Genomic DNA, 26,498 nt, shown 5'->3' with positions numbered 1-26,498 from the left:
CTACTACGATACCATGTTGAGCGGGAGAAGGAGAAGAAGAAAGGAGGAAGGAAGAAGAAGAAGAAGAAGAAGAAGAAGAAGAGGCAACAGAGTTGAGGCCACAAAAGTTCTACTTCAGTCGAGTGAAGCATTGTATTTATACTATACTGGCCGTACAACACAATAGGACTGTAAAATTACAAAAATACCCCTACGGGTACTAAACCTGTGTACAGGCAATACTATTGAACCTCTCAAACCATGCCCTAGGGAAATGCTTCAGGCCATATAAGGATTTCTTCAAACAACAAACTTTATCGTCACTACCCTATATTTGAAACCCAAAAGGCTGAACCATATATACATCCCCATTGAGATCACCATTCAACATTGCATTCTTACATCCAATTGATGAAGATGCCAGGAGAAATTGACAATCAAGGATAAGAGCACTCAGATAGAGTTCATCTTGGCAACTTGAGCAAAGGTTTCATTATAGTCCACACCCAGTGTCTGTGGAAACCCCTTTGCCACCAGCCTTGCCCTATACCTTTCAATAGACCCATCAACATGATATTTCACTGTAAACACCCACTTACAAACAATAGGCTTCTTTCCTTTTGGAAGATCAACAAGGTCCCACGTGTGATTTTTATGAAGGGCATGAATTTCCTCGCACATAGCATTTCTTCATTCAGGTAATTCCAAGGTCTCTATGACACACTTAGGGATTAGAATACTACAAATAGTAGAAATGAAGGTGTAATAAAAAGGAGACAAATGAGCAGTGGAAGTAAAGCAGGCAATAGGGTGCTTGGTACAAGTCCTCACACCCTTACAAAGTGCAATGGGAAGATCAATATCACAAGGAGAAGGTTCAAAGGTACCTGAAGGATAACAGATGTGAGGATCTACCTCATGAGAGTTTAATGGCAACGACTACACTCTAGCTAGTTCTACACTTGAATTGAATTGCTGATCTAACAAAGAACCTTTGTAATGCTACCAAGTATAACGAGAGAAAGAATGACAAGGTGACAGAGGCACTGGAGACTGTTGCTGAGATGATAAAGACTAGGATTGGGACTGCAAGGGATTAGGAACAGGGGAAGGAAAAGAAAGAATATCTCTCACCTCACTACCCCTCTCACACTGAGGTGAGGCAGCAAAGAAAGGACATGCTCAAATAAAGAAACATCCACGGAGATGTACACCTTGTGAGACACAAGGTCAAAGCACTTACATCCCTTGTGAGTAGAAGGGCAACCAAGAAACACACAAGGAATGGCACGAGGGTCCAACTTATTGGATGAGGAAGAAAGATTCTGGACAGTAGAAGATCAAGATTGTAATCAGTCTTGAATCCTAAAAGGTTTTAGGTTTGCAAAACATAAGAGAAAGTGAGAGAAAGGAGAGAGAATAGAAGAGAAGCAAGAGAACACAAGTTGTTGAAAGGAGGGACAGATTCTAACAGATCTGCCGCCGCCACTCTCTTAATATTTATAGGTTATGTTTAGTACATAATGGAAAGGACACATCTGCCCTTGGTACTTACATAATAAATAAAGTAAATAACAACTGAATTAACAAACTGACTCAAACTGACACTACTATAACTGAAACAAATAACTACACCGCTGTCATACGAACACAGTGGGGACCACTGCAGTGGGGCCCACATCAGTGTTCTCTACACTCCCCCTCAAGTTGGGAGTAGATATCTATCATGCCCAACTTGGATAGGTCTGTCTCTAACTTCTTCCTTGGTACAGCCTTGGTGAGGATATCTGCGAGATGTATATTAGATGTGATGTACGAAAGATACACTTCTTGTGATGTGACCCTTTCTCGCACAAAATGTCGATCAACTTCGATATGTTTAGTTCTGTCATGCTGCATTGGGTTGTGGGCTATATTAATAGCTGCCTGATTATCGCAATACAGCATTAAGGGCTTTTCATAGTCAATACCCAACTCTTCAAGTAGTGACCTCAGCCATAAGATTTCAGCCACTCCATCAGCACTGGAGCGGGAAACAACACTCTGCTTCTTACTCCTCCAAGAGACAAGGTTACCTCCCACCAGGGCACAATATCCAGAGGTAGACCTTCTGTCATCAACACTTCTAGCCCAATCGGCATCTGTATAGACTTCCACCCTCATGTGATTATTGTTCTTGAGCAATATATCCCTACCCGGGCATCTCTTCAAGTATGCTAATATTCTCTCTGCCGCAAAAAGATGAAAAGTTCTAGGGGAGTGCATGTACTGGCTAACAACACTAACTTCATAGCTGATATCCGGCCGAGTGAGGCAAAGATATAAAAGCTTTCCAACCAACCGTTGGAACATAACTTTATCTTCAAGAGGCTCCCCACCCTCTGCACTAGTCTTGTGATTTTGTTCGATGGGTGTATCGGCCGACTGAACACCCAACTTTCCAGTTTCCGCCAACAGATCTAGAACATATTTTCTCTGAGAGATAAAAATCTCTTGCTTGGATCTAGCAACCTCAACACCCAAAAAGTACCGTAGTGCACCAAGATCTTTCACCTCAAACTCTTGATGAAGGAGCTGTTTGAGGGACTCAATCTCATAACAGTCATTTCTTGTCACCACAACATCAACATATACTGCTAGTAGTGTTAGAGAGGACTCCACCCTCTTGATGAATAGTGTATGATCTAACTGGGCCTGTACATAACCAAACCTTCCAAGGGCTAATCTGAACCTATCAAACCAGGCTCTAGGTGACTACTTCAAACCATACAATGCCTTGTTCAGTCGGCAAACCTTCTTAACTGTCTCTATATCATAGAATCCAGGAGGCAACTGCATGTAAACCTCTTCTTGTAAGTCTCCATTCAGAAAGGCATTTTTAACATCCATCTGAAACAGGGGCCAAGAATGATTTGCTGCAAGGGATAACAAAACTCGAATGGTGGTCATCTTGGCTACTGGGGCAAAGGTCTCCAAATAGTCTATACCATAAGTCTAAGTGAACCCCTTTGCAACCAGCCGGGCTTTGTACCTTTCAATAGAGCCATCAGCATTATGCTTCACAGTGAACACCCATCTGCATCCCACCGGTTTCTTTCCTTTTGGTGGATCAACCAGTGCCCAACTATTATTCTTCAACAGGGCATCCATTTCGACTTGCATTGCATCTTTCCATTCTGGAACTGATAAGGCTTCTTGCACTGTTCTTGGAATAGGGACATCGGCAATGGAAGTGAGATAGGACCGGTAAGATGGTGATAGACGATCATAGGATAAGAACTGTGAGATGCTAAGAGCTGTAGAAGTGGTGCAATGTCGTTTCCCTTTGCGAATGGCAATAGGGAGATCAAGGTCATCCACAGGAGGGGAAGTGGCAACAGTGAGACGTATCTTAGTAGGCTCTGGATCTGGAGGCAAAGAAGGAACTGGAGCTGACCGGGAGAAACCCTAGGATAATAGGGTGTCTCCTCAAAGAATGTGACATCCATGGAGACAAACCGTTTCCCTGAAACAGGATCATAGCAACAATAACCCTTTTGAGTTTGTGCATAACCAAGGAAAATGCATTTGGAGGCCTTAGGTTCAAATTTGGAATGATGAGGCCCGAGAAGCTGAACGAAACAGGTACAACCAAAGGTTTTAAGGGGAACAATGAACAACTCCTCGTCTGGGTATAGAAGGGAAAAGGGGGTTCTCATATCAAGGACCCGGGAAAGAACTCGATTAATGAGATAAACTGTCGTGAGGATAGCATCACCCCATAAGCGAATAGGTACATTGGAGGTAAACATAATGCTTCTAGCCACCTCCAAGATATGCCTATTCTTCCTTTCGGCAACGCCGTTCTGCTGTGGTGTATAAGGGCAAGTGCTCTGGTGAATAGCTCCATGGCTAAGAATGTAGGAGGTCAATGGCTAAGCAAAGTATTCCTTTGCATTATCAGATCTAAGGACTTTGATTTTGGTCTCAAACTGAGTGAGAACCATCTGATGGAAGTTTTGGGTCAGAGCAGGAACCTCATCCCGAGAACGCATAAGATAGACCTAAGAAAACCGGGTATGGTCATCAACAAACAGTAGAAAATATCTGTACCAACCCATAGAAGAGATATGATATGGCCCCCAAACATCAGTATGCACAATATCAAAAGAGGAATTACTCCTTTTATTACTTAAAGAATAAGAGGTTCTACAATGTTTGGCAAACTCACAACTCTCACACCTCAACTTTGATAACTCAACAGACTCAAATAAAGCAGGAAACAGACTCTTCAAAGACTTAAAAGACAAATGACCTAATCGGTTATGCCAAAGCATAACCGAACTCACAGACTGGGAAACAAAAGACTTCTTATCCACCGACTCCTCCCGATGAGAACTCTCTCCAAGCAGATAGATCCCGTTCGTCTCACGGCTAGTCCCAATCACCTTCCTCGTCTCCAAATCCTGAAAAACACATCGGTCAGGGAAAAAGGTTACTGAACAGTTCATGTGTTTGGTAATACTACTAACTGAAAGCAGGTTAGTATCAAGCTTAGGAACATGCAAGACAAAAGATAAAAAGATAGTATTCGATAGCTTGATGTCCCCCTTGCCCGAAATGGGAACAAGAGAGCCATCAGCAATGGATACTCTATCTCGGCCAGAGGACAAGTGATAAGAAGTGAACAAAGATGGCCAGCTAGTCATATGGTCAAATGCACCTGAATCTATTATCCAGCAGTGATCAGTATTACCTGGAGCTGAAGCATGGTAAGCTGAGGCTTGAGTACCTGAATGTGCAAATGCAAATGTGGCAGGAGCTGATGGTGACTGAGATGGTTGAGCTGAACTCCCAACTTCCTTTTCAAGCTGTATGAGGGCAGCCCGAACAGCAGCTAAAGTCTCCAGGGATGTGCCTAATGAGGATGTTGAATCAGTGTTCCCTGCCACATATGAGCATTACCCTTCTTATTTCTTAGTTTTGCTGGGACCAAGTGAGGATGTAACTTCCAACAAGTATCTTTTGTGTGCTTGGGTTTCTCGCAATGTTCACATACCAGATCCCGTTTATCTTCCTTCTTCCGGTCCCTTTCTGAGTCACCCCCTGGCTTGGGTTTAATAGCTGTCAAGGCTGGGAAAGAGGGCTGAGGCTGCATCATAACTTTCCTCCTGGTCTCTTCACTATGCACCAGGGAGTATGCTTGAGAAAGGTCACACTATCTCTTATCAATATCTGTTGTCGCACAACGCCATATTCTGAATTCAAACTAGCCAGAAACTCAAATACCCGATTCATCTCGACTTGCTTTCTGTGAGTCTGTGCATCTTTGGAACTCTCCCACTCAAGGGTCTCTAGATGGTCAATCTCATGCCACAAGGATTTCAAGGTAGAGAAGTAGACAGAAACTGGCTTCTCTCCTTGTTTAAAAGCTGTTCACCTCACACTTCAGTTCATAGGCTCTGGCAACATTAAGGGGTTGGGAATAGGTTTCTTTCACGACATCCCATATCTCTTTGGCTGTCTTTGCCCACAAGTAATTTCGGCTGATATGTGGCTGCATAGAATTACACAGCCATGCCATAACTAAATAGTTCTCTTGAACCCACTTAGTGTATATTGGATCCTCCTTGGAAGGTTCTTTCACATCTCCCAAGAGGTAACCCAGTTTTCCCCTTTCCTCCAATAGCCATCATGGCTGATTGTGCCCACTCCAAATAATTTGACCCATCAAATCTCATAGTTGTAATCTGAAACCCGGTTTCAAATACATTACCATAACTGTGGTTTCCAAAACTACTTTCTCCCTGACCCTTAAACTCCATCTTTGATCAAGATATAAATACAGTAGAAGATCAAGACTGTAATCAGTCTTGAATCCTAAAAGGTTTTAGGTTTGCAAAACAGAAGATAAAGTGAGAGAAAGGAGAGAGAATAGAAGAGAAGCAAGAGAACACAAGTTGTTGAAAGGAGGGACAGATTCTAACAGATCTGCCGCCGCCACTCTCTTAATATTTATAGGTTATGTTTAGTACATAATGGAAAGGACGCATCTGTCCTTGGTACTTACATAATAAATAAAGTAAATAAAAACTGAAATAAATAACAACTGAATTAACAAACTGACTCAAACTGACACTACTATAACTGAAACAAATAACTACACTGCTGTCCTACAAACACAGTGGGGACCACTGCAGTGGGGCCCACGTCAGTGTTCTCTACATGGACAAAACATTGACAACCAAACACATGGAAAGGAATGGAAAACAAAGGAGAAGAAGGGAGAAAGACTCTGGACAAAACTTATGCTTCTGCTGATTCTTTTGCCCAACATATCTGTGATTTGCATGCCAGTATAAGACGAAAAATTGCTTCAAGTAATGAAAACTATAGACTTGCTGCAAAATCACATCGCATAGATCAAGAATTCACCGAAGGGAGATTATGTCATGGTTTGTGTGTGTCCCAAGTGTTATCCAAAATACTCCTTTAAAAAGTTATATGCCCAAGCCAATGGCCCATTTCGCATCATCTGAAAGATAGGACCTAATGCATATGAACTTGTTTTACCTTCGAATATGGGAATTAGTTCAACTTTCAATGTGGAGGTTTTTTTTCCTTATCAAAGCACCTTCAAGCCTCCTACTCTACCTACAGGTGTGCCCACAACCAGCACTGCTTCACCTTCAATTCCCGTAACCATTCTACCACGAGTTCAGTCTTCACACGCCGAGCAGATCGAGAATATTATCCAAGATGAAGTTGTCACCTCCAGACAAGGTGGTTTTCAGCGTTATCTTGTGAAATGTAAAGGTCACCCTGACACCTATGCTACTTGGATTTCAGAAGAACTTCGTCACCTAGACCTAGATCTATTGGAGCAGTATCATTCCCTTACCTCTCCTGAGAAGAGTTCTTTTCCGCCAAGGATAATTGATGGAGATCACTTTGAAACCGAAGCACCACATAGAATCCGTACTTATTTTAGGCGTAGATGGCATTAGCTTAGGGTTACATTGATTAATGCACAATTTGGGTTCAATTGTAAAATTTCTTCTTAGTAAGGGGCTATTTGTAATTTTCATATTTGGTGGGGTTTTAAGTGAAACTTTCATATTTGGTAGAGACTTAATTCTAATTTTCAGCTCTAGGTTTCTTATAAATGCACATTATGTTTTTTGAGAAATAGAAAACTTTCATCTTTCGAATTTCCTCTCTTCCTTCTCTTCTTGTCTTCTTTCTTCTTCTACTTTCTTGTAACAGGTGGTGGTTCTACATCAATAGATAAGAGATTAATAGGCATCTTTGGAACATGGTAAACATCAAATAGTGTTAGGCCAATTGGAAGAGAGACAACTCCCTGTCCAGAAATAGAAGAACAAGAGACATCTGCAAGTTTAACTTTATCTTTTCTAAACAAAACACGATAAGAGAAAAGTGAAGACTTATAAGTCATATGGTTTGTAGCACTTGAATTGATGATCCAAGAAGACTGAGAAGGAACTAAGGAAACATGGAAAGCATTGGTTTGGTTACCTGAATTTGTTGCATACAAGGTGGAGGAAGTAATAGATGTTTCCTCCAACTGTATGAGAACACACCCAAACTGTTAAAACTGATCACACATGGTACTTAGAAGATCATCTTTAGGTACAGAGGCCAGGGGCTGAATCAGAGCAGTGTTGCTCTATCTAGACTGTTGACTACCGTGGCTAGTAGTGGAAGAAGCAACATTAGCTGTGTTAGGTCCTTTGTTCTACTCCCCTTGAAACTTCTTAGGTTTTCCAACCAAATCCCAACAAAACTCTTTTGTGTGTCCAGAGATCTCTTACAATCAGTACACCAAAACTTGTCTCTGTCACCTCCTCCCTTCTTCTGTATCTCACTTCCTCAAGTCCTGGAAGCTCCTTACCAACCAAAATCTGAACTCTAATAAGCTCATAAACAGAATACAGACCTACTAAGAAAGCAAACACCCTTTCTAGAGGGAGCAATTTCCTATAAGCGGAAGCATCCTCTTCACTCTTCCAATCTATAGAACTCTCTCCTACAAGAGAACTCTCTCCTTATTTCAACGCAGCTGAAATAAGGAGAATGTGGCTTTGCTTGGTCCCAAATTTCCTTGGCTGTTTCAGCCTACATAAAATTCTTTCCAAGTGCAAGCTGAATAGAAGATGTAAACCAAGGCCAAGATATAATAAGATAGTTCTCTTGCTCCCACTTCTCATATTTAGTCCCATCAGTAGTAGGCTTCTTAATTTTCCCAGTAAGGTATCCTAACTTTCCTCTGGTTCCAACAAATGTCTTCACACTCTTGGAGCATTCCAAATAATTCAGTCCATCAAGAAGGACATTAGATACAGGGAAGCCAACACTGTTCATCCCACTACCACAACTAACTAGTCCTCCAGAAGGGTTTGAAGTGATAAAACTCTCTAAGGACATAGCTGAAACATCATTATTTTAGAACCCAAACTCCAAAAAATAGGGTTTTCGGGGCACACATAGTTACATGACTGCAGCAATCCAATATAACAGCACAAAAAAAAATGAACTAGGAAGGGTAAACTGAAGTCTAGAAACACTTACTCAAGGACAGAAACCACTTGAACCATGCACACTCAGTCACTGTGAACCATTACTGCAGATACGGCCTGTTAACATCCAAACAACCTTTCGGTTCCCACTTGGCAGACCAGAACATAAAGTTGGTCACCTAAAAAACCATCCCTTGAACCAAAAACACACCTTATGATCAACTACCAGCACCTTTTCTTGGACGTAACAGCTTTCAACCAATCTTCAAACACAGCCCAAAACCAGAAACACAGCAAAAACTTCCTTATATAACTTTTGTGGTTCTCTTACATGCTTCAATCAATTGAGGATCAACCCAGAAACAGAAAAAACAACTTGGTCCTACGACCAAGGGAGAAGGAAAGCTTGATGAGGTGATCAGATCACAGGGCAATCAGGATATATATCCTCTTTAGAAAATTTACTAATGTGTTGAAGAAGAAGAAAATAGAAGGGAAAACCTAGAATATTTTGTGACAGATTATTGCTCTGATGCCATGCAATCGAATGCAACATATTCTAGGAGAGAAGATAAGAAAGGGAGAGAAGAGAAGGGAAGGAAACAACAAACAGAATGGAGGAAAATTGAATGGGATAGTGGTGGCTCCCACTTCACCCTAATATATTAATAAAATAAATAATTACAGAATGGTCCTTGGAAGAAAGAAAAATTATAAGAAACCTCCTGCACCTGAAATATTCATAAAAAAACCCCTTACAACACATAAATTAGGGCCTTGTTTATTTAGAATTTTGTAACTTACCCAGGTAAATGTTTCTTGGGTAACACTTACCAGGAAAATTCACCTACCCATGTTCTTTTGATTCCCAGGTAAGAAATAGAACGACTTTTTAGCCATAAAAAACCAAAGTTTAAATGGGCAAACTTGTCCTGTTATGTTTTACAAACTTTCTCCCCAAGTGGGAAAGTTACTTACCCACCTAGGAGATGGGTAAGTTTTACCCGGGTAAGTGAAGCTGATTTTCCTGTGGGGCCCAGTACTTAGTGCAAAAAGAACACTGTAAAGTTGGTCAATGGGAAAAAGATACCATTGACCAACTTTCCCCCTCTTATTTTCCAGTAAATAAACGGGGCCTAGAAGCCAAGTCTTTTCCTTGCATCAGGTTTAACAGACCAATGAGCTGACATCATCTGTGTATAACTTGATAATGTCAGTAGGTTTACACCCAGTCCCTTAGGAGAAAGGGAAAACCCTACTGCCTGATAGAGCTCCATTTATGCAGTATTTTAATACCGGTTATAAACAGATTTAGATCCATTCACTATTTCTTTTTTCAAAACTTTGCTTGTGGATATTACAGATTTGGTTTTCTTCAGTTGTTATCTTTGATTGAAGGTGTGTTTACTAATCTTGTCTACCTGCTTTCAGTCCATATGGTGAATAAATCAAACAAGTCCAATGGGATTTTGTTCAATTTGGAATTTAGATATAGATTTTTTTGTTTATCCTAGATTTTCTGCCCAACCTGTATTTTGGAATTTTTTTACAGTTTTGTGGATACTAACTAACCAAGGTGAATTGTATCTTCTCTGGGGTGTTTACAGATGAGAATACCTTAACTTATTTATCCTGCATTTGCATTGCTTGGATTTACTTGAGGATTTATGGAGGCCGATGGTGTGTAATCATCTTTTTGAGAAGATTTTGCTGGGGGCAAACTTGCTTTTTCCTTGAGTAGTCTGATATCTTTGAACTTGAGAGACTATTTCATGTTGGCATCAGATGTCTATTGATTCAAGAGTAACAAAAAGAAAAAACACCCTATATCTTGATGTCCTCTTACTTCTTCCATCACTAGATGAGAACTAGGGATGGCAATTCTGTGGAAATTTTCGGGTATCCGACCCGTCCCAACCCTAATAGGACCCATTTATCAAAACCCTATAGGGTTTGGGACGGGTTTGGGATTTTAGTTTAAAACCTATAGGGTTCGGGACGGATTTGGGTTTTGACTTTAGGGTGTCTAATAGCCAATACCAGGTTTTATTTGACGTGGGTACCCATTCTTGATACCCGATTATAAACCCAACTAAATATATAAAATATATATAGTATAAAAACATGTGGTATGGTATAATATACAGTATAAGATAATTTATAATATACAACATGTTAAGAAAAATAGTTAAGTAGAAGTCAAGAGTACCCCTTTGACCTATGACATTCCTATATTGGTTAATTTGAAAGTTTGGGGCATTTGGTTAGGTTCAAGTCCAATCCAGCAATACTTTTTGGTAAGTAGCTTGTTTATTAAATTTTCAATTATTTTCTAATTTATTATTTTTACTTTTAACATTAACAAAAAGTTTAACCAAATATTAATTTTTCAAATATAAATTAAATTATCATTTAACAATTTATAAAAGTATATAATTTTTACTCAAAATCTATCAAAATTGTTAAAATTTCTAAGATATATATCATAGAAAATTCATAATTTTTAATTACTAAAATAATTATTTCATTATTAAAATTTGTATTCTATAAATTTTTTGAAACTAAAAATCATTTTTTCATCTAAATGTAAATTAGTTGATTTGATAGATCCAATTTAATGTTATATTCTTCAATATTTTGTAAACGATTTTTTTTATTTTTTTGTAAATGATAAATATAATGTTATTTAATATAAATTAAAATATTAACTAATAATTATAAAAATTGTAAGATATATCATGCACAAATTTATAAATTTTAAGTACTAAGATAATTATTCTATTGTTAATATTTTATTTGTAAAAATTTTTGGGATTAAAATCATCTTTTGATGTAAATTTGGTTTTGATAGATTATTTTATTCCATTTATTTATAAAAGGCTAATTTTAAATATTATTTCTTTTAATTTTTAGTTGGAATTATTAATAATAAATATGTATTGTTTGTTTGGATGAACATGAAAGCTAATAAAAATTATTTTATTTCATTAAATGACACAAGGCGAGGTGGCTTAGTGACTGGCTTGAAGTAGTATTAAGAGTTTCAGTTCTATCATTGAGTGATGTGGGTTCAAATCATGATTTAAGCATTAGTTAAAATTTTAAGTAGAAGGCATTAATTAAATTTTCAAATCGGGTGGGACGGGTTTAACAGGTTTGGGACGGGACAGGTTTGGGAAATTGAGAGAAAAACTTTAGACAGGTTTGGGACAGGTATGGGATCAAGGTACACAGGCGGGCTCGGCTCGGGAATGAGCAGGGCAATTTGCATGGGTACCCTAGCCGTCGCCATTCCTAATGAAAACTAATAATTGCAACTGTTGGTGTATAAAACTTCATGGTAAATGTTTTATTTGGTTCAAATTAAATATTAACAAGCATGGGCTTTTGGTTTTGATACCACAAATCCAGGTTTGAAACCTATCTTCACTCACTAACCAATAACAAACTATAAACTCTTCTTAGACACAAAATGGTGAAGGTCTGCAGTGAAGAATGTTGGAAATAGGCATTGCCAAAAGAAAAGACTTACGAAAGGCATCTAATAAGGCATTGCAACAAGCTGCAGGAACTGGAGATGATGGTAGCTCCCGAAGGACATACTGCAACAGTATAAAAGGTAGAAAATAGATTAGGAAATGCAAGTTTCGAAATATTGTTATAATAAGAAGAGAAGTTTGAATTGCCATTATGTGCCAGGACAATGAAGAAAATACCTTGACACAATCACCAATGACATGTGCATCCTCTTCGGAAGAAAACTCAACTTTCCCTGAAAATATGCATGTGATATAACTATGAACAATAGCAGTGTGATGAAAAACTTCCAAGTATTGCTACCAAAAGTATGTGAGGCAAATACCAGACAGGCAGAGTAGAAAAATATCTCCTTAGATACAAATCATAATAAAACAAACATGAAAATTAAAGGAATGCTACTACACAAGTTTACGCAACTCATGGAAACTTTGCCCTATAGATATGCCAGGAAGTAAGACAAATGAAAACAAACACTACAAGACATAAATGGATACATTAATAGCATTTCTCTGAAAATTACTTAAAGTCCATATCTCTTTGATAAGTAAGAAAATGAGAACTGTAACAAGAACCCTAGTGAGGTCAAACAGACAAACCCTTCTCATATTCCTTCATTCGGCGTTCAACATCATCAACATCAGCAGCTTGTCGCAAGATGCCTTCTACTTTGACACCTATTCAAGGCATCCGGAAAAGTTCAGATCTAGAAACATAACGAAGTTATTAAATACCAAGCTAGAACACTTTCACTATGTTGTCAGTTAACTTCATGAAAGAAGCAATCCAACCCACAGAAAATAATCCCCTTTTGAATCAGGAATGTGAAGCAGCAATAGTCCTAACAGAAAATAAATTTTAGTATCATATATCTTACCATGATCTTCTATAAACCTTAGTGCTTTCTCCAAGAAGGATGGAGTTCCATCAGTCTCTTCTAAAGCAAGCAATATGGCCCTACCAACAATCATGGATTTACTAGGCCGCTTATCATTCACTAACCAGAAAAAATAAAGAAAATTCAGTGGAGTGTCAAGCAAGCTATTCAGGTTCAGATCATTATCTAATCAATTAATTCCAAAAATTTCTAGCCTATTGATTATGCAAAATAATCAAAATCAAATAAACTTTCCAAACAAACCTATAGGTGTTTTCATGTATGGAACTATGGATATATGCAAACAGTTTATGCATGAAAAATGTACAGCAGAACCATATGGTGTAGTTTTCAAGGTAGCCAATACACATAAAACACGAGTATAATGAAAAGGAGCATACACTGTTCTGAAGCACCATCATCTGGATCATTCCGAAATATGCCATTCTGTCCCACCACAAGAGTTGGACTTGGGGCTTGAGCCAACGCATTTTCAAGTGCAACCTTCCACTCATATAGATCCTCAGTAGTCTCAGCCTGATGCATAAAGAGAAAGTAGTTGACTGATAATGACAGGCCAAAAGTTGAAGAAATAAGAATAGAATTCCTATTGCCTTAAGTAAGAAATTTGCTCAAAAATACTATATGAAGATTCTGTATTAACAGATTACAGAGCTTTCCTTAACCACTGGATGTATGAGAAGGTTTAGTATGAAGACGGTGCATAAGCTTCTTCTGGCTTATTATAGTTCTCTTTGTACTTCTCTCTTTTTCCTCCTACTAACAAAGTTTGTGATCTGTTACTAGGGCTATCAAAGGGTCAGGTCTGGGTCAGGACAAGGTTTCCCAGTCTCAAACCAATTATTAATCGAGACAAAAGCATGAACCCAGAACTGTCCTGATTAATAATCAGGATAATCAGGTCTGACCTGATACTAAACGAAATTAAAACTTGATTTTTCATAATATAACCTTAATAAAAAAGACAGTAAAATAGTAAATTATTTATATATATAATAAATAAAGTGTTTTAATTAAAATTATCTTCTATATTATCTATTAAATCGTCCTTTTAGACATAAAATATAAGAAAACTAGGAAACCTTTATATATTATTAACAGAATAATTGGTTCAGAACACAGAACCAGAACTGACCAATTATTAATTGGGACAAAATCCCAGAACTAGAACAGATAATAATCAGTTTGGTCAGTTCAGTTCTATTGAGTAGACCCAACCCATTGACAGCCCTGTTTGCTACCGATCAAAAAATCAATAAAACAAAATGAGTGGGAAATTCACTTAGATGCATGAACATAATATGTCAAAATAGCTAACTTCACAAATGATTACCAAGAAAAGAAAGAAAAAAAGGCTAAAACAATGGTTTTCCAATGAAAGTAAGCGACCCTCAGAGAGTTGAGACTATTTTCTAATTACATAATTCAAACCTTCCTTAAACTCCATGGTACAAACTTGCCTTCAATAACCCTTTTTTATCTCCATAGACTCCAAAAACACCAACAAAAGAAGCAATATACCTAGAATTGTAATTAGGGCTGTCAACGGGTTGGGTCTGTGTTGGGTCCAGATAGAACCGTAACCAACCCGACAATAAATATAAATGACCCAGAACCGAACCAGACTCGAGAGGGTCTATAATGTTTAGACCCTGAACCAAACCAATCGATTCTCGGGACAATCGGGTCATATATATATAATCGGAACAATATATCAGGACCCAGAACTGACCCAATCTGTTCAGGTCTGATCGACAGTCCTATTTGTAATGAGCTTCATAACAGTACCCAATATCCATGAGTTTCCTTGAGAAAAGCAAGTCTTGCCCAGATAAAGACAAGAAATCCAACCACACCTTCTAGAACCACAAAGTAGTTGACCAACTTCTCACTTTCCTTTTACATAAAAATACATGGTTGAATGCCTTCGGATGGTTAAGTATGATATGCTTAATGAGCGGCCATGCAAAGATAAAAGAAACATTGCACAGCCACAGAAGATTTCCAAGTCAACTTTTCGAAGAAGATCTAGGATAATGAATCACATAAAGCTGGAAAGGACTCCATTGAAAATATATCTTTTGCTTTACACCTCCAGATACATCTATCCTTGAAACCAGTTGATAATAACAACCCTTTCAAGCTTAGATAGAAGCTGAATAGGAGAAGGATCTCTCAATCATTCACATGCCTCTGAAACCTCACTATCTCACACCCTAAATAATGTCACAGTTTATTCTTTGCAATAATCAGCCACATAGGCACAACACTAACTAAAATATTATGAAGCTCTAGAAGAGCAACTCTTAGAGAATTATATTCAAAGATCCTCCCTATGATTCCCGGATATCTGCACATGCCTAACATATCAGTAATGTATACAGGATACTGCATGGATATTTTTTTATGAATGATTAATCAATTTTATTAAAGAAAAAAAAAGGAGAGTACAATCAGCCTCGGATGAGGCACGAGATGCTACCTCCCCATTGGGATGAGTACAGACCCAACTCTTATCAGTGAACAAAACTATAAGTTAGCCCAATACAAAGAAACCCGAGAAGTCCCTTGTTTAGCTAGAGAGTTTGCCAAGGTATTTGCTGATCTGCTAACCCATTGGAAGCAGACTGACATATTCCTTGTGAGCCATTCTACTTTTTTCAAAAGATCTCTGTAGCCCAAATAACAGTGTCTGGATTCAACAGCCAACCCACTGTTGCCTTGCAATCTCCTTCAACTAACAAGTTCTCCACTCCAAGTTGGTTGACAATTTGTAGGCCTTGTATAGCTGCTAGTATTTCAGCCCTTGTTGAGTCTCCAACTCCCACTGGACCTGAAAATAAAGAGATAATGTTGTAGAGAAAATGGAGGGTACTTATGTAATTTTACCTTCTCTTTCTTGTAATCTAGTAGGCGTGTACATTAGACATTAGTGTACAGGTCTTTTTCTTTTATTTCTTTTGTAAGGACAATCTTGCCCATTAACATTATTAATATAAATTCTTTCTTTTTGGGTTGGTTCGATCATACTGATCAACCCTAACAGATTTGAACTCATGGCTTCCCTCTTGTCTCTTGTCTCTTCTCTCTTCTCTCTTCTCTTTCTCACAGATTAACATCGTATCAGAGCGGGTTGTTCTCTGATTCATTTCTCTTTCTTTCAAACTGTTTGAGGGTTCTTCTCTTCTTCGATTGGTTCTGGACTGTTTTGATCAATCCAGGAATCAGTTTTCTGTGTTCTGTGCAATCAGCAAGAGAGATCTCGTTGGATCTCTCTCGAAAGACATCTGTTGTGGTGAAACTTGAAAGGAAGTGTCGCCTGGCCCTTTTCATCATACTCTGAAAGTTTCATCGAGATCGAAGAAGGATTGAGAGAGATCTATACATCTCTTCTGGGTGGCAGCAGTCAGTCTTTCCATTTTTGGACTGTGTTCTCAGGTTTCAACCATTGCTGTACTTTGGACACTCTCTTTTGACTGTAAGAGGTTTCTTCTCTTATATTTTGACTCTCTTGGACTAATTCTCTGCTTATATTGCATGCTTTGGCAAGTTTTGCTTTGTGTTTTCTCGACATGGGTCTTGAAAAGAATGAAATTATTTGTCAAGTTTGATGGAAGCAACTATACTCTTTGGAAGTTTCACTTCCAATATTTTGTTGGAGGGAAGGGTATGTGGGGTTACATTGATGATTCCACACCCATACCCGATGCTGATGATGCCAAAGGATGGAAACAATGGAAAACTGAAAATGCACAGGCTGTTTCGTGGATTTTTGGTTCTGTCACAATGGATGTCAGTATTCCGATGAGGGGACTCAAATCTGCCCATGACATGTTTGAATACCTTGATATTTTTTCTTATGTTCAAGGAATGAAACGGATTCAAGAATATTATGTTGGGTTTGTGAACCTCTGGACTAAATATGAACTGGCTCACTTTGGGGACCACTCTACAGACTGCTGTATAAAAACTATGAAGAAACACCTTAGTAAGAGAAAGATTATGCATTTTTTATGCACCTTAGATCTGATTATGAAACATTGCGCTCTAGTATACTAAGCAGAGAGCCTATACCTGATCTTGACATAATACTTAGAGAGTTATTAAGAAAGGAAACTCGTCTCCTCACTTAGCCTACACTTGATCAGAAGAAGGAACAAGGAATAGATATTGTCTTCTTCGCTACCAAACAGAAGGGGAAGGACTTCTCGAAGATGCAATGCTATTAATGCAAGGAATTTGGACACATAGAATCCCATTGCAAGAAGAAAATTTTCGCACCTACTGCAAACAGTAGGGACACATTATAGTGGAATGGTGGAATGCCCAACCAGGCCCCCCAAGAAAGGACAACATAAGGCTTATCATGCCTCAGATGAACCGACACCAACTAATACTGCTTCCTCCTAAATAGCTCACAAACCTGATTCACAAGGAAATTTGACTAAAAATAAGATTCATGAGCTTATGTCCCCGGCTATTTCCTCTGCTTTTTCTGCTATTGAACTGGCTGGTAAGTCAACTTATTTGTGTTCTTCTCCTTCACACATGTGGATTATTGACTCTGGGGCTTCAAACCACATCATCGGGGCTTCCTTTGGTCAGTCTTCTAAACCCTACACCTCTGTTAACCACATTATTACTGCTAATGGTGATTCTCTTCTTGTATGTGGGTGTGATGATTTATTTCTATCCACTTCTAAGTCTACACTCTTACATCTTCCCAAAACCTTTTTTGTGCCTAAGTTGGCTATTAGTCTTATTTCTGTTGGACAACTTGTTAATGATGGTAATAATGTTTTGTTTACTCGTAACGGCTGTTTTATCTAAGACCAACACACTGAGGAGCTGAAGGGGAAGGAGCATAGGCTTGGAAGATCATTTGCCTTGGAATATGAGAACAAGCGAGCTTCATCATACTCTTGTTTGTTCTATACTACTTCTAGTTTTTCTTCTACCTCTTGTAATAATGTGTGGCACTTATGAAATAGACGTTTGGGCCACACTCATGCTAAAAACTTGGTCTATTTATTCTCTTCTAGTTGTTTGCCTATGATTGTTGCTTCATTTAAGAATGTTGATAAATCTTCTTTAACTTGTTGCTATAGTAAAAGTCATGTTTTGCATTTTCCATCTTCTATTGAACATACTTCTACACCTTTTTACCTTATTCACAATGATGTTTGGTCATCTCCAGTTATTTCATGCTTGGGTTATAAATATTTTGTTGTTTATTGATGATTGTACTTGAGACACATGGGTTTACTTTCTTCGAAAGAAATCAGAAGTCTTTCCCACATTTAAGAACTTTCATGCTATGGTTATGACCCAATTTAAAAGCACTATAAGAATTTTGATGTCAGAATCAGGGGAAGAGTACTTTGATGGTGAGAATGGTGAGTTTCAAACCTATCTCAAACAACATGGCATTCAGTCCCAAAGATCTTGCCCAGGCACCTCAAGAAAATGGGGTATCTGAGCGCAAGAATCGTCACATTGCTGGAATGGAGAGATCCTTGTTACAAGACTCCTCCTATGTTCCCATTACCTTCTGGGTGGAGGCGAACCGCACTGTTGTCCACCTCATCAACATTCTTCCCACTTCTATTCTTGAAAATTCTTCTCCCCATCAATCCTTGTTTCACCGTCCACCAATTCTAGCCATGCCTTGTGTCTTTGGTTGGGTCTACTTTGTCCATCTTCCTCCCCATGAACGCACAAAGCTAACAGCTCAATCAGCTGTGTGCATCCATGGGATATAGTATGGAACACAAGGGATTTCACTGTTATGATCCCAAAGTCTGTAGACTGTGCATCTCTCGTAATGTCATTTTTCTTGAGAACCTTTCATTCTTTGAACATATTATTAAATTGCCTGCACCATCCTTTTCTATTCTACATCACTTTGGCTCTGCAGGTGATCCTCCTTCTACATCTCAACCACATCAGGTTTATCCCATGAAGCATCCAACTCGCTCATTGCCTATGCCTCCTCCACCTCCAGCACCAGTAACCAGTTATTCTTCTCCATCCATCACTATTGTAAGTTCCTCTTCTCATCCTATTGATTTGCCTTAATCTAGTCCTTTGTGTCAATCATCCCGTATTTCTCGCCCACCTGACCGCTATGGCTTCTTTTCTAGTCATAGCTCCTTTTTTGTTGTTTTGTCATTTACAAACATTCCTAAGTCTTACAACCAGGTTGTAGCAGTTAAGCATTAAAAAGATGCCATGGATTCATAGGTTCATGCCTTATTGTAGAATGATACATGGGATCTTGTCTCCCTTCCCCCATATGCCTCCATGATCAGTAGCCGATAGGTTTATTTAATGAAACTCAAATCAGATGGTACTCTAGACAAATATAAGGCCCATTTGGTTGCTCAAGGCTACAAGCAAGAGTACGTGATTGATTATGATGAAACTTTTGCTCCAGTGGCTAAAATGACAATTGTACGTTTACTTTTGGCCATTACTACTCTTAAACAATGGACAGTTCATTAGATGGATGTCAAGAGTGCCTTTCTCATAGGAATTTACAAGAAAGTCTATATGAAACCACCTCATGGATACTATGGTGGTCCTTTTTGGTGTGTAAACTGAAGAAATCTTTATATGGTCTTAAACAGGCTCCAAGAGCTTGGTTTGACCGCTTCCGTACGGTGGTGTTGGAGGTTGACTCTTCTCTTGGTATATGTTGATGATATCCTTATCACCAGAAATGATGTGGATGGCATTAACAACTTGAAGATCCTTCTCAGCAACTCCTTTAAAATGAAAGATCTTGGGCTCATCACCTATTTTCTTGGGCTTGAAATTCAGTAATGTCCTTAAGGTTATTTTGTCAACCAACAAAAATACGCCTCCAATTTGGTTGCATTTGCTCGCTTGACTGATTCTAAACAAGTGGATATGCCTTCGGAACTTAACCGTAAGCTGAGTGTATCGCCAACATGTAGGTAGTCTTATCTACCTGTTGTCCAGCTTGTGAATCAGTTGGTATCAGCTCCACGTCAGCCCCACGTTTCTGCAATTCTCCGAATCATTCATTATGTCAAGGGCACACTGTCTAATGGCTTACTTTTCTCATCTTCCTCCTCTACTCAGCTCTGAGCTTATGCAGATGCAGATTGGGCAAGTTGCCTTGACACTCGTCGTTCTACTACTGGCTGGTGTATATTTCTTGGTGATCCTCTGATTCTTGGAAATGCAAGAAACAACAAACATACCTGGGCAAGTTGGAAAAATAGATAATGGAGTTGATAGCTGCGGGAGTGTACCAAGTTCAATCAATACAGTTTTAACCATGACAACCAAATCCACCTTAGACTGTTGTCCCCCAACCACTGACTCAGTATTCCATAGCAAGAAAGACTCCTGTCCCACTGAACCGCTATCAAGACTAGGCTGCTCTATAAGAATGGATATAGTTTTGGGTTCAGATGTACCTTGACTCTCCTCTATAGATTTTGCTAGCTTGACTACCACTTTTGAGATGTTAGAAGTTAAGAGAAATCATCCTAGAGAACCCAAATCCTTACCTTTGATGAATAGAAGCTCAGAATCTACACTACCGAGACTACTCGCGTCCTTGGTTTCAGAATCTGAAACATTTCTTCCTCTATCGAACTGTCTACCTCCTTGTTATTCCCAATCCTCCTTCCCACCATTTGTTAACATTTTGCAGTTTCCTCTTCCCTTCTCTACAACTACAGGCCTCTGCTCCTTTCCTCCTACCTTGTTATGACTCATATTCACTTCTTTTTCCTTTACTGGTATTTCAAACTTTTCCTGCCTGAATAGGAAATCACTAAACAGCCCTGCAAATTCCTTCCAACCTTGACCCTTTCTTCCTTCAGAGAAGCATACCAGTTGTTTCCTTCCCCAAAATGTTCCTAGAGTGCAATAAATGATCCTTTAGCATTTTTCCTACACTCCACCTAATACCTTATTCTTCCTTCTAATCCAAGCTCACTGTAGTTTGTTTGCATACTTTTGGAACTTGCTGTCATCACAAAATCCTCCATATCACTTCAAGGCCCACCAGCAAGACTCTAGCCTTCTTTTCCTCCCGGATCTTTATGCTCGGCATCCCTTTGATCCTCATCTCTTCAAAAGAAGTCTTTAGCTTCAACCTTCAGAACTTTCTTCCGTTTTGCTGCTTCCACAAACGTCTCCATCTTCATATTGTCCTAGTTTCTATGACTATGAACCCCTGCATGGATATTTATAGATGTATTCTACAGCATTTACAGTTTTAAAAATATGTAAATTGGTATGTCTGCACAAATTAGAAATTTAATTAATTTGGAAAGACATAAATCTTGAGAACTGACATTTATCTTTAGAAACTAGATACAAAAGCACGATATAAGCATGGGATACCCATATCCATATCCAGGATTTCAGGAAGTAGACAGCTGACCAGAAAAAGTGACAACAAAAAATAAGGCCAAAGGTTTCCCACATCCTTAGCTCTACAATAGCATCTCTCTGTATACTAAAGAAATGAGTAAGCATCTAGGGTCAGCATTGCATGGAGGACAATGATGTAAAGAAATCAAAAGATTCAATTTGAATTTTCACTTACAGATAACTAGGAAAAGGTGTTTATGAAAATCTTTGACAGAAGAATAGGAGAATCTATGAAGCATTCTCTATCAAAGCAGTCTAAAAAGAAAAAAGAAAAAGGGAAATAGAAAACAAAATACCTTGAGTGTGAAAGCTCGTCCATCACGACCATCAGGAAACAGCACGGTCAAGAGTTTTTTATCTGCTCTGACAACCACACTACACAATTGTAGGTAGAAGAAATATTAATAGCTGATAACAAAGGACTCTCAAGTAAGCATTAACTCAAATATATGGAGTTTATTAGCTGATTACAAGGCCATATGCACTAACATGAACTATTAAAAAATATCAGTATGCAAAAATCCAAGTAAAAAGTCATATGAAAACTAAGGAAACAGCCAACCTGCCTGAGTTGTTTAGATCAATTCCACCAAGGGTCAGATTGACTTCACTCCCTTTTTGAGGAGCAATACTCTGGAAGTTAAAACAACAGTCAGTTCAACCTTTCATAAATTTGTTATAACAAACTTGATAAGAGAATAACTTGTTGGAATTTGGTCTCGTTTGGGATCTTTATTTTCCTTTTCTTAATGTTTTGTAACATATGGGCTGTGGAAGTTAATGAACTGAAGCACTCATCGATTAGTGGATTTGAATACAGGAACTTAATGTCCTTGAGGGGTTAGGACGTTTTGAGTTCCTGAGTCAATTATTAGAGGGACAGTCACCACCCAATGTAGTGATCCTAAGCCATTTTGTCCTTTACCCATTACTACGCCACCTAAGAATCAGGTGGAGAGCGCCTTCCATCACTCAGACCAAGAAGCACTAGGAGATTGATCAAGGTTTGACATTTTGAGTCTGCAAGTTTCAGATTTCAGAGTAACCATGGTTTACCAATTGGAAGCAATGGATGGTAAGTGATATTTATTTTGTAAAAGAACATAAAGACACACACACAGATATATATATATATATATATATGTGTGTGTGTGTGTGTGTGTGTGTATTGTGTGTGTATTGTCTATTTTCAGGTGTTACTATAGCCTTCAAAACTAAACAGCTCAATTATCATAACTAATTAGCTCAACCATAACTAGTGAAAGAGTATTAAACATGAAAGAAATAGACATGAATTACAAGTTTATATCACTATATCTAACCATTATTAAAATCATAGTTGTACTAAGGTCAACTAGTTTTAATAGTTTGCAGAGGAGCTCAAACAAAGAGAAAAACCTTTCCCAAATACCTGCATCAAATGAACAGGAGATTAGTAGGTGGTAACAGCTTTCCCCCATTAGCTTTGCAAAGTGTTAGTGTCGACTGTATAGGGGTAGTTTAGTCCTTATATTTATGTTTAAGCTGATGTGTAATGTATATGCTAAGTGATGTGTCCCATACTTAAGTAGGGACATAATAGTCTTTTGTTTATTTAATAGAAACATATAAATATGACCTGGCCGACGAGAGAGGGTGACTTTTCACTCTAGTTCAAACCAGCCTTTTTCCTTCTCTTCTTTTTCCTTTTCTTCTTTTCTTCTTCTCCTATTCTCTCTTGTACCTCTTCTCTTCTCTCTCTCTAATACTAATTCTAACAGGATACTAGTGCAGATCAGAATTTTATCACAAAGAATGGATCAATTTGGAAACAAGCAAAGAAGAGCTCTTCTCGTTTATAAGTTACCCAATGTATTAATCTTCCCATAGAATACTTCCCAACAAAAAGCACCAACTTTAGGGGGGATAGATCTACACGAAATTTCCTTGGAAGGAAAAAACTGGAAGGAAGGAGAAGAACACAAAGAAGAGAAGAAAGAAGCACAAGAAAAAAAAAAAAAAAGCCCATTAGAAGATTCAGATGGGTCTGAAAAAGCATTTTCAAGAATTTTCATAAGATTAGCCACTAATTCAAGCTCATGATCTCTCAACCCTCTTTTAAATCCCAAACCCCAACTAATACCAATAGAAGGAGAGAAAGATGAGAGAAATTTCCAGATTGGTTCCTTTTTATACAAAGAGATCGAACATAAGGATGGGAAGGATCCATAAGTGCACAATTTCCAACCAACACATCCTCCCAAAATAAAACTTTGTCCCCGGAACACGAGTCATACCTGACAAACATTAGAAACTAAGGAAGAACAGCATGATGACTTTCCAAGGAGAGGTTAAAGTTGCTTGATGAGATACACCAGCATCCCAACCATTGTCCGGCTGACCATGAATACTTTCCACCACTTTATACCACAGTCCTTCTCTCTTTTTTTTTTTTCTTTTTTTGATCAATAACAATTTCATTAATTCACCAAAGAGGGTTACATAAGGAAGACAAACACACTTATCTTCCAAGTACAATAAAAGAATAGGTAGAGAGAAAAAATTACAACTTAGTCCAAAACATTGAATCCCTTTTTGCCCCCTTGTTTAGCTAAACCATCATCTAGAGAATTGGCTGATCTTTTGACCCAGCACATTTTAACTTCCATCTCCCACACCAGCCACTTAAATTTCCTCCTCTGATTACTGTACCTCCATAAACCATTGCTGTCTGCATTCAGCCACCCTATCACCACCTCCGAATCCCCTTCAATTAAGAGTTTTCTGATGCTCATCTCCTTGGCTTTCTGGACTCCTTCCATAACTGCAAAGATCTCAGCTCTAAGGGAGTCACCTACTCCAATTGGGCTTGAGAACAAGGCAAAAATGACCCCTTTCTCATCCCGAAAGACACCCCCAATCCCTGATTGTCCAGGATTCCCCCTACTACTCCCATCAAAATTTAATTTCATGAACCCAGCAGATGGAGGTGTCCAAGACACACTCATTACTGACTTGGTTTGTGTGCACTTTGCTATTTCACCCCACTTCCTCAACATGTCATCCACTGTGTAACCTGTGAATAGTTCCAAAGATTTCAGCCATTGTACAGCCCTAAAATGAATGATAGCCTTTAGTTCTTCCACCCCTCTCTCAGCCGCTGAGAATATCCTAAAGTTTCTTTCTTCCCACATTGTCCAACATACTGCAGCCCTCAAACCTCTCCACATAGTCCTTCCCCTTTTCCTACACCACCTGAAGACGGAAGGGGAAAAAAGGCCCTGCAGATCTGATGGAGGATTCCATCTACACCCAAAGAGGGAAAAAGCCCATTCCCAAATTGACCTTGCAAAATGGCAAGAACCAATAGGTGAAAACCAATCTCCCCATCCGCTTTACATAGAACACACCGATGGGGTGACAAGCAAGTATTGGGTCGCTTCTTTTGGAGTAGAACACCAGTGTTGAATCTTTCCATATAGGCTTCCCAACAAAAACTACCAACCCTAGGAGGGATTGCTCTGCACCAAATCTCATCAATAGGGAAAGGGGGAGTTACAGGACTGGTGGACTGGCTTAGGACTTTGAAAAATGAAGCATAAGAAAAAAAGCCAGTGGGGGTAGGGGTCCAAATTCTAGAGTCCGCCCTTGTGGAGTCTAAGACAACATTATCAAGAAGTTCAAGAAGGCTCGAAATATTAGCAAAGTCTGAATCTCTCAAAGCCCTTCTGAGACCCAAATTCCACCCAAGCCCAGAATTGGAAGAGGACGGGTAATGAAGGATGAAACTGGCTCATTTTTAAGATCAGATAGAGCATACAAAGAAGGAAACCGATCCTTTAGAGGGGCATTCCCCACCCAAGTTTGTTCCCAGAATTTTATGGAGTTATCGGAATTCAGGTCATACCTTATATTGGGGGAGAATACTGGAAGCTGATCGTGAATGGCTTTCCAAGGAGAAAAGGTTGTGGTCCTAGCTTTGATTCCAGCATCCCAACCATTATGCTCCAGCCCATGTATACTTGCCACTATTCTAACCCATACCTTCTCCTTCTCCAAGGGGAACCTCCACAACCACTTCCCTAGAAGAGCCATATTCCTTCTTCTAACATTCCCAAGCCCCAAACCACCACAAATTTTACTCCTGGACACTACCTCCCAACTGACTCTATGATCCCTCTTCTCCTCTCTCGGCTCCTACAAGAAGTCTCTCATCAACTTCTCCAACCCATTAGATACCTTCACTAAGATTTTGAACACAGACAGGAAGTAGATGGGTAAATTAGCAAGCATGGCCTTAATCAGTGTAACTCTTCCACCAGAGAGGTAATTCTTTTTCCAAGAGACCAATCTTTTTTCAAACCTTTCCACCACCGAGTTCCAAAAGCTCTCCCTCATAGGGTTGTCACCTAATGGTAACCCTAAGTAATTCAATGGCCACCCTGACACTTCACACCCCAACACTTCTGCACTCTCCCTGATCTCTCCATCCTCCATATTCACCCCTGCTACACAACTTTTCCCAAAGTTCACCTTCAAGTTAGACATTTGCTCAAACAGTTGTATCACCAACTTCAAGTTCCTGATAAAGCTCACATTGCCACCTTCATAGAATAGAACTGTGTCATCAGCAAACTATAAGTGAGTGACGGGGGTTTCCGTCCTCCCAACTCTCCAACCTCTAATGAGACCCCTCGAGTCTGCTCTGTGAATCAATTTCCCTAAGACCTCAGCAATTAGTATGAACAAGAAAGAAGAGAGAGGGTCTCCTTGTATTATACCCCTACTAGCTGGAAAGAACTCTACCATTGTCCCATTCACTAGCACTGAATAATGACAATTCCGAACACATCCCATGATCCAATTGCACCATCTACCACTAAACCCAAATTTGATCTTAACTTTCCTCAAGAATTCCCAATCCACCAAGTCATAAGCCTTTTCCAAGTCCAACTTACAAACCACTCCCTTCTTTTTAGCCTTCTTAAAGTTCTCCACACTCTCATTAGCAATTAAGATTTGATCAGTGATTTGTCTTCCACTCACAAAAGCTCCTTGATTTTGTACGATGATGTCTAGAAAAACCTCCTTCAACCTCAATGACAATACCTTAGCAATGATCTTGTACAGGATATTAACCAAGCTAATTGGCCTAAAGTCCTTCGGGTGGG

At 38.9% G+C, this 26,498-nt stretch overlaps 1 protein-coding gene across 16 annotated transcripts in view; it reads right to left on the bottom strand.

Moving 5' to 3' along the window:
• LOC148850637 (rho GTPase-activating protein REN1-like) overlaps positions 1-26,498 on the bottom strand; it is a 123,712-nt gene that overhangs the window by 50,485 nt on the left and 46,729 nt on the right. For 10 of the 16 annotated variants that reach the window (XM_088944299.1, XM_088944301.1, XM_088944296.1 and 7 more), the window contains 7 exons: positions 21,911-21,981; positions 21,645-21,723; positions 13,314-13,449; positions 12,913-13,032; positions 12,635-12,712; positions 12,215-12,270; positions 12,031-12,100 (listed from right to left, as the gene is read on the bottom strand). In XM_088944299.1, coding sequence (XP_088800425.1) covers positions 12,031-12,100; positions 12,215-12,270; positions 12,635-12,712; positions 12,913-13,032; positions 13,314-13,449; positions 21,645-21,723; positions 21,911-21,981 — 610 coding nt within the window. The remainder of the gene's footprint in view (positions 1-12,030; positions 12,101-12,214; positions 12,271-12,634; positions 12,713-12,912; positions 13,033-13,313; positions 13,450-21,644; positions 21,724-21,910; positions 21,982-26,498) is intronic. The other 6 variants (XM_088944309.1, XM_088944310.1, XM_088944304.1 and 3 more) reach the window with 2 other exon arrangements.

The sequence above is a fragment of the Nelumbo lutea genome, chromosome 5 (genome assembly GCF_056320005.1).
Source record: "Nelumbo lutea isolate HS-2025 chromosome 5, American lotus-T2T, whole genome shotgun sequence".
In the NCBI taxonomy this organism is placed as follows: domain Eukaryota; kingdom Viridiplantae; phylum Streptophyta; class Magnoliopsida; order Proteales; family Nelumbonaceae; genus Nelumbo; species Nelumbo lutea.
This window is presented reverse-complemented; position numbering and strand designations above follow the sequence as displayed.